The 8,588-nt window shown below is 43.2% G+C and overlaps 1 protein-coding gene across 1 annotated transcript; it reads right to left on the reverse strand.

Moving 5' to 3' along the window:
- Positions 1–564: 564 nt before the first annotated feature.
- PRDX1 (peroxiredoxin 1) lies at positions 565–8,315 on the reverse strand. The gene is made up of 6 exons (XM_050900787.1): positions 8,251–8,315; positions 5,116–5,232; positions 3,950–4,103; positions 3,552–3,674; positions 2,555–2,685; positions 565–946 (listed from the first exon to the last, which is right to left on the reverse strand). The coding sequence occupies exons 2-6, from the start codon at positions 5,219–5,221 to the stop codon at positions 861–863; spliced, it is 600 nt and encodes a 199-aa protein (XP_050756744.1). The 5' UTR covers positions 5,222–5,232; positions 8,251–8,315; the 3' UTR covers positions 565–860.
- Between the last annotated feature and the right edge of the window lie 273 nt (positions 8,316–8,588).

The following is an 8,588-nucleotide window of genomic DNA, read 5'->3' on the forward strand; positions in this document are numbered from 1 at the left end:
ATGCCACCCTTCTTTTGATCTTATCCATTAGCTTGTAGTCATATGATTAATTGGCATATTCTCACTCCCATTCCATGTAGTGGGAGAAACTAGGGATGAATGTTGTATATCCAAAGAAGTTTGCTTTCCAGAAAGCCCAGTCTTCCATTCCTGTACAGACAGTGTTCAAACTGAATGTTGGATTCCCAGAAATTTAGCATAAACAGTCATAGTTTTGACCAAAGTGGATGCAGAAACAAGTTGACACAGTGCATGAAAATATGCCCAGCCTTTGTCAGTCACATCTGTGCTTCATGCTCTGGGCACTGTAGTCTGACAGAGTTAAGCAATACTAATATCAAACCTTGTTCCTCTACCTAGTAGCAAAGTCATGAAGAGTGTGAAGAATACTTAACTACTGCAACATGAAAACTAAGTGTTAATATCTCTATTCTAATGGAGCTGTAAAAGGCCTTTAGGAATTGAGATGTCTACAGACAGCTCAGTAGACAGAGCTTTCAGAAGTGCAGCCTGAATTGCTTTCAGGTCTCCTAATAACTATACACAAGAACAGTAGACAGTATGCTCTTTCCACAAGTTTAATAGAGTTACAAAAGGATACTGCTGCTCTATATGCAACACATGACTAACCACATACACTGCATTGTCACTAAAGTCAACAGGGCTTGATGTACAGATATTGATCATTAGGATTTTCTATGAAGGTACTGTCAACAGGACAAACTTTCCTTCAAGTAAAAAAGTTACTTTTTATACCTACAGCATGATCTCTTGACTCAGATGCAACAACTTAGTCAAAGTTCAGTAACTGATGCTTCCTCTTTACATAAGGCATACTAGTTTCCACTCAGACTGAAAGTTTATTTCTGCTTGGAGAAATACTCTTTACTTTTCTGAACATCAGGCTTGATTGTGTCACTGCCAGGCTTCCAGCCAGCTGGGCACACTGAAATGATAAGAATGTTTAAGTCTTACCAGCTGCTCCTGCAGAACACGTTTTACACAACATTGAAGCAAACTAGCAACTCAAAACATGTATACGTCTTTGCAACATTCAGAAGATGCATTATTCAGTGTGACATTATGTTCAGTTTATTTTGCTCATTTCCATTTGTTCACTAGAGAGTAGCACCCAAGGAACCAGGTGTTTGCCCATGGAACAGTGGGCCCTTTACACATGCACCCCTCTCCCTCCACTTAAAAGCTTCACAGAAGCTTGACAGCAAGGTAACACCACCTCCAGCAGCCTGGGTCAGAAAGGCTTTACAACTATTACAGTATACTTCTCTCCTTGGATCCAGTCAAGTCTATATTCTCCTTATCTTTAATCAACCCTAGTCCCATTCTCCAGTTTAATGGGGAGGCAGAAGAGTTAAACTGTCTCTAGTTCCCCTATACAGCTATCAAGAGGACACCAAGATGCAGAGGTTGCATAGCCTCAAAATTGCAGTCACTCCTGAGCAGCATTTTTTGGACAGTCTTCCTTGTATACAGCCATGCAAGGCTTGATGCTTGCTCCAAAGACGACTGGTAATTTTAGCTATAGGATTCCCAGCTTCTGACGGTTGCTACACACCTTATTCTGGTCTATCCTGGTTTAGATGAGACTAAAGTCCTAGTTCTGGAGGAACTAGGACTCCAGGGCACAGTAAACACTAAAAGGCTTCCTTTGCATGACACGTGACTGCTCCATCATCAAATATTAGGGATGTCTCCTCAGCTCAGAGGATGGCATACGAGTTCAAAAACACTGACTCTCTTCAGGCTATAGCACAGCCACAACAGCAGCTTGTTTTAATAAAATCTACCACTGATTTACCAATTTTGAAGCAAGTTAAGTATGACCAGCAGCAACACATCATTAGTTAATGACAGCTGAAGACTACCAATACCTACATAGCAATTTTAAACTTCCATAACCTGGTTCAAACCTTTCATCTGCAGTGCTGCTTTTTTTTTTTAATTCCTGCAGAAAAGCTACCAGCCTCAAGCACCTTATCACTCTTGAACTATGGGCACAAAGATTCTCATCCATTTTCCCCTCACTACATTTGGCCTCACTACACATGGACACAAAGATCAGCAGGCTCTCTGGGAATTTAATTGCTTTGTCTAACAGACCGCATAAAACATTGCATTAGTACTGATGGTCTCAACCTACCAAATCTGAGAGCAGAGTCTAAATTATGCTTACCCTTGGAGGCTAAGTTATTACATGTTCTTCATTTCTATCTGAAGTATTTTCTGTGTCTAATTGAAAGAGACAACTGCTATGTGCTTGACAAGACAACCAGCACCAAATTAATTTAAGTGGTATTTCAACATTAGCAAGTACTCAATGGACAATTAACTGGAATAGGATAAATATAGCACTATGGTGTCCTTCAACAAGTAGCTTCGCAGAACCAGCTGTGTTTCAAGAGGCACAATTACTTGCCATGCACAGATTGATACATGTACTTAGTACCTTTCAGTAAACCTCTATTTAACCTGCCTAGTTAGTACTGTTCTCTAGGAAAAAACATTTAAGGTTAGAAAGAGGAAGAACTCTTACCTTCTCCATGTTTATCTGTAAACTGGAAGGCCTGGACAAGTCTGATGGTTTCATCAACAGAACGGCCAACAGGGAGATCATTGATTGTTATCTGCCTCAAGATCCCCTTCTCATCAATTATGAACAGACCCCTAAAAAACACCCACAAACCAGCCCTAAAGTTAAGCACAGCTTTTGGAAGACTGATTAGACTAAAGTGAGTTTCAAAAACTCAAGTTCAATATTCTAATATGGCGGTAAGTTGGTCATCTAGTATTACTGACCTCTTCCTAAAAACTAATACCTTCCGTGTATGCACAGCACTGAAACATTAGCAGTTGAAAGCCTAACCTTCAGCAGGAACTAGGAGGGACAGGAGGCAAATCAAAACACTAATGCAAGAAAGCAACACTTTCTATTTAAGATACTAGTGGAAAAACAAAATGGAAGAGAAACCCAAGGAAAAAGTGAGTTGAAGGAGAGGCATTATTACATTCAAAGAATAACTACACACATTGTTCTCAAAAAACCCAACCCAGCAATGGCTCATCAGTTAGTCCTCCAAAGTCATGTTGAGAGTTACCAGAAGTTCATCTCCCTCACCAACTTTAACTGAACAGTCAACCGAAAGTTAAGGCTTGGGCTTTAATTAATCTGTACTTTAACCACTAGATTAAATACCTGTAATCACTTTCATAACTGGTAGGTCTTGCATTACCTATGTTTGCAGAAGCTCACCTGCATGAGACTCCTGCACTGTGCAGACAGGTAATCAAAGAGAAGCAGCAGGCATTTATCTAGCTTACCAAAACCATGAAAAGTCTAAACACTAAGGAGAACCAAGTAGCATCTCCCCCTGTAGGAGTGTTTGATAGCTTGAAGCAGTTCACATCTAGAATAGCTAATAGCTTCAGCTTGCTGCAGGTGTTCAAGTACATGCAAGCTCTATGTTCATCTGACATGCTGTTAGAGTCTTACGTTGCAATACATGGAGCAAGTTTACCTTCTTGCATATTACCTGTATGCAATACCTTCATCCTCTTTAAGTACTCCATACTCTTTGGCAATGACACGTTTTGTGTCAGAAATCAATGGGATTTTCATAGTACCCAAACCACCCTGTTTCTTAGGGGTGTTGATCCTAAAAGAAGGAAGTTTAAATGTTAAAAATATGAACAGTTCAGAATGAAGTATAAGGTACAAACTGATCCTTTCTGCAATATCATACTCTGTCTGCCACGAGGCAAAAAAAGAACTGAACAGTATGCTCAGTTCTGTTCAGAAGCACCTGGCACTACCAAGACTTCCCAAGTGCCTTTGATACTTCAGTAAGCAAGTTTGAATACTCAGGATTCAATTCCTGCAAGAACTGAGACCAGGCAGAACATTCTATTAGGTTAAAAGGCTGATTCTTACCAGGCAAGGTGACAAAAGTGAGAGTCAACAGAAGCTCCAATTACTTCACAGTTAATTTTCTTGAATTCATCAGCTCTGTCACTGTATGCAATAATTTCAGTTGGACAGACAAAAGTGAAGTCCAGGGGGTAGAAGAAGAACACAACATATTTTCCTAGAAAAGCAGTATAACCAGTTAATCTCTCCTACCTTTATAAGGGTTGTCATATTCAGTATCAACCATTCAAATACTGATAGAGGAGAAAGGGCTTGATACAACACTACCTTTAAAGATTAAATGGCAAACTACAGATGCCTCTGTTTTAAGACTTGCTATATAGGCGGCAAGCCCATAAAGCACCTAGGGGATTTACACTTCAGCCAAATACCATTTACACCACTCTTCAAGGCCACTCTACAGCTAGTAACACAGAACCCTACCCAACTGAAGTCTCCAAAACCAGACTGTCAAATTTGACAGGGAATTTGTAGTCTCCCAAGTCTACTCCCATAGGCCTGCCCAGAGTACACCTAGTACCTACACTAGAGGACCCTATGGTTGACTAACAGAGCGCAAAGTGCCATGGGTCTGAAAGGCTACAAGCCAAGGAGGCATTTTATTTGAGCGGGTGACTAGTCTACACCTACTCACCACCCTCATGCAGCCTGAGGGCCACAGCTTTGTTAGAAATGTCTTTCTAAAGCCATCCACATTAGTACTTGAATGCTCCAGGCCTTCCCTTTGATTTTAGTAAGCTTTTTTGGTAAGGCAAACATCATGCCAATACTCTAGAGAAAGGAACTTCATTGGTTAGAGGAAAAATCCACTTTCCGTTGACAGAAAGTCTACAAGAGAAGATTCTACTGTACAACATAGTTTGGAGATGTAACATCAGTCCCATAGTATGAGAGACAGGACAAATAAGCCTGATCCAAGATTACGGTTTAGAGGAGTTTTATGCTAATTAGCAACAATTATCATAGCTGGGACATTCAGCCATGCTGCTGACAGCTTCCCAAGCATACTCCAGCCATCACTGAGAACCACTGCACAATTTGTGCACTTCAATTGACTGTCAAGTGGTCACTATTATGTTGAAACCAAATCAAGATGTATCCTTAGATGCCCTCCACTCCTGCATAGGGCCAGACTGTATCTGTGTAATTAGAGAAGCATGTAAGCTTACCTTTATAGTCAGAGAGTTTGATGTCTTTGAATTGTCCATCTGGCATTACAGCCGTGGCAGTAAAGTCAGGGGCTGGTTTTCCAATGAAAGCCTTTCCTGAAGACATCTTGATTTAATCTAGATAGGAGTTAATAACAGTACAGTTTAGATAATAGTACATTTGCACCTGGAAGTAAGCATTTATTCAAAGCATCTTATCAACACCAAAGTTTATCAGCACTTGGTCTTGCAACACAAGGCTTAGAGTGAAATTAGTTTTAAACTTTGTCACTTGGGTAGTCCAGTCAAAACGCTAACATTCTTTTCCTAAAGAAGCAGCACAGTAAGATGCAGTTCAATAATTACAGCCTACCTATCTGGACCAAGCCACTACACAGATTACTAGCACTTCAAGATCTATGGCTCATTAGCTTCCTAATGATACAATAATGGTTATCTTTGACCAGTAACAGCTCAGAATCTGGGAAAGAGCTAGCCTAGGGTTTTAGCAGTACTCAGTAAGTCTTCCTGTTCCACTTGGTGGATGAGTTAGAAAGTCTGGTTTTTAAACTTTTGATGAGGAGACCCTTGTTCAACTTCACAAGGGAATATAAGACCTCAAATTTTATCTTCCTGTTGATTCCAGAAGAAAAGAACTTTTGTTAATCTCCAGAGAACAGTACTCTGCATAACTACGCTTTAGCCTTCCAAACAATTAAACCTTGTTTTATTTGCAACTAGAAAGACTCACGGTATACGTGAGAATCACATTTTATGTTAACAATTAACCTTTCACCCAGTCTTAAATCAGTACAGCCAGGTTGTTTCCCCCCCAAGTCTACTGAAAAGGAGTAAGAGGGTACACAAGGACAAGAGAACTCTACTTCTGGCTGCCTGCCCTAAAAGCTAGTCATTTGTAATACATCCTGTACAGTATTTTTGCTTAGTCTGGGAATGCAGTATATCACTTTAGAATACCAGTTACTTCCAGAGCATAATCTTTCAAATACGTAACTTTATGAACCTTGTTTCTTCAACTCACAAAAATCTTCTTAGAAGTGATTTCACTTAAGTCATTCTATACACTGCTACAAGCCCTAGCTGCCTTGGAGATAAAAAACCTCTGAAAGGTTAGCATGAGTCTCATGTTGCTAAGGAAAGCCAAGATTCAAGGATTTTTCCAAGTCCTGCCTGTAAGGCACTAAGTTCATTCTAAAAAAGGTTGAGAGCACCTCATTTCTTGGCTCCTTCCCCCTTGCCAGCCACTTTCTTCCTGGAGAACTAGCCCATAAGTCATAAGCATTTAGCTTTCAATCCAAGTTTAGTCTTTTTAGTAATGGTTTTACCTTTGAAAGTTTCTCTTACATACCCTGACAGTATATAGACAGTAATCATCTACATCTCAGTTTTCATTTTGAGAAGCACCAACATGTTCAGCATTTCTAACTGCCTTTTGCAACAAAGCTCTTTATAGCCATGTTCATCCAAGGGTTTAGTCTTCAACTGCGGCAGACTGGGAGCAACTCTTATGAATGAAGGTGGTCAGAACTACAGCGTATTCACAGGATTGTACTGAAGCAGCCTAGCAGGAAGACGTCAATAATCCCTCTGCCAAGCACCACACGTAGCCATGAATGTGAGTGCAATTCTGAAACTGCAGTTCTGTAAGAGGGACGGGGGACAGCCATTGCACAATATTTATTTGAGATGCCTCCAACTAGTGAGTTTTCTTATAAGCAAGAGCTGTTTTGTCCAGGGTGCACGACCCCATGTTTTGTCACTGAATTACATTCTTTTCCATTACTCAAGCTCAAGGTCATCCTTTTGCTCAGTACTATGCCAGTCCGCCTATATTTGTTCCATCAGCAATCCCCTGGAGTATTTCACTAGATATTCAATGTCAAATAAAAGCTGTCAGACTGGTCTTTGTACTTCCCCTTTCTAAACTACAAGTTATTGCCCCCTTTTTAGGTAACATGAAGGTCTTTAATATCGGCAGGAGATTTCAGTTGCCTTGTACTGCAAGAGAACCATCTGCTTTCCTCAGAGACCTGCCAACATTTCTGCTTTTCTGTGTGGGGCTGGCATATGTTCTCACAGGTTCTGCTTGGATTTTTAGTCGCAGCATTTCCTAACCCACAGAGGAACAGACCACAGACTCAATGTTATTTTCTTTCATTCTAGAGGAAAGGAGAACAGACACTGCAAATCAAGTACACTTGAATCAGGTCAGAATATCCTTCTGTTGCTTGTAGCCACACATGGCCTCAGTTATCTTCAGATTGCAATTATAAACCAGGCCTGCACTCTTAACTAGCAATTCATACCTTTAGGATATCTTGAACAAAAGTGAAAGGCCATTTCAAAACACACCATCAGCCTTCCACTTTGCTACCTTCAGACTGTCACAAAAATGCGGTTAAGCTACTGAGCTGCGGTCAGGAAAGAGCGATATTACCACCAATCTCCTCGGTTCGCCCGTACCGCAGCCAGCTACACACAGACCACGAAAAGCGTTTTGCTGAAAGAGCTCTGAAGCGAGAACAAAGCATTCACCTGCGCAAAAGGCCGCTACATTGCTCTGTGACAGGGGACACCTGCCCCCACTAAGTTGAATCCAGCCCCTTTTACTTTTAAAGATTTAGAAGCGAGATGCCGACACGCTGGCCCCACCGTCGGGCCGAAGCCTCCAGCCCAGCCGGACGGGGCGGGGGGGCGCGGGTGGCCGCGCTGCGAAGCCGCTCCGCTGCCGGCAGGCGCGCTGCAGCCGGGCTGCGCGCTCCCCCCAGGAGATCACCCCGCGGCTCCTCCCCGTGCAGCACAACGGGGAGAGCTGATAAAAGGCCGGCGCGCAGTTACCTGCCCCCCCTCCCTCTCCCCCCCCCCCCCAAAAGAGGGAAAATTAAACAAGGGAAGAAAGCGGCAGCCCCCGCAGGGCGCTCCCTAGGGGGCAGGATGCGGAGAGCAAGAGCTCGCCCTGCACGCTTCGCTCAAGGGCCCATCTGCGCAGAGGGGGAGGAGAAAACAAAACAAACAAAAAAAACACAAAAAAGAAAAAGGGAAAAAACACACTGTGCAAAACCCCAAATGAACGCCACCCCGGACACTGCTCCGCGGCACGCCCGCACCCGCGCAGCTCCCACACCCCGCACTTACACAAAGAGCCGCGCAGCAGTAAGCTCGCAGAAGCGGCTGGAAACGCCAAACTGCGGCAACCCCCCGCCGCACCGCCCCCTTTATACCCGCCCCGATCTCGCGAGGAGACGGGAGCCGCCGCCGCGGAAGGGGGGCGGCCGCCACCGCCGCCCCCGCTCCCGCCCGCAGCAGCCGCTTGCAAGGGCAGCATGACTTGGCAGATTTACACCGATCCCCGGCGGGTTGCTCGATAGCGGGCTTTCACCACGTTATCTAAACGGGGCCACTGCCCGGGGCTGTTGAAAGCAGCAAAAGAATTTGAATAAATGGAGATAATCCTCTGGGTAGCGTCCTGGGAG

Source organism: Gymnogyps californianus, chromosome 8 (genome assembly GCF_018139145.2).
Source record: "Gymnogyps californianus isolate 813 chromosome 8, ASM1813914v2, whole genome shotgun sequence".
Lineage (NCBI taxonomy): Eukaryota > Metazoa > Chordata > Aves > Accipitriformes > Cathartidae > Gymnogyps > Gymnogyps californianus.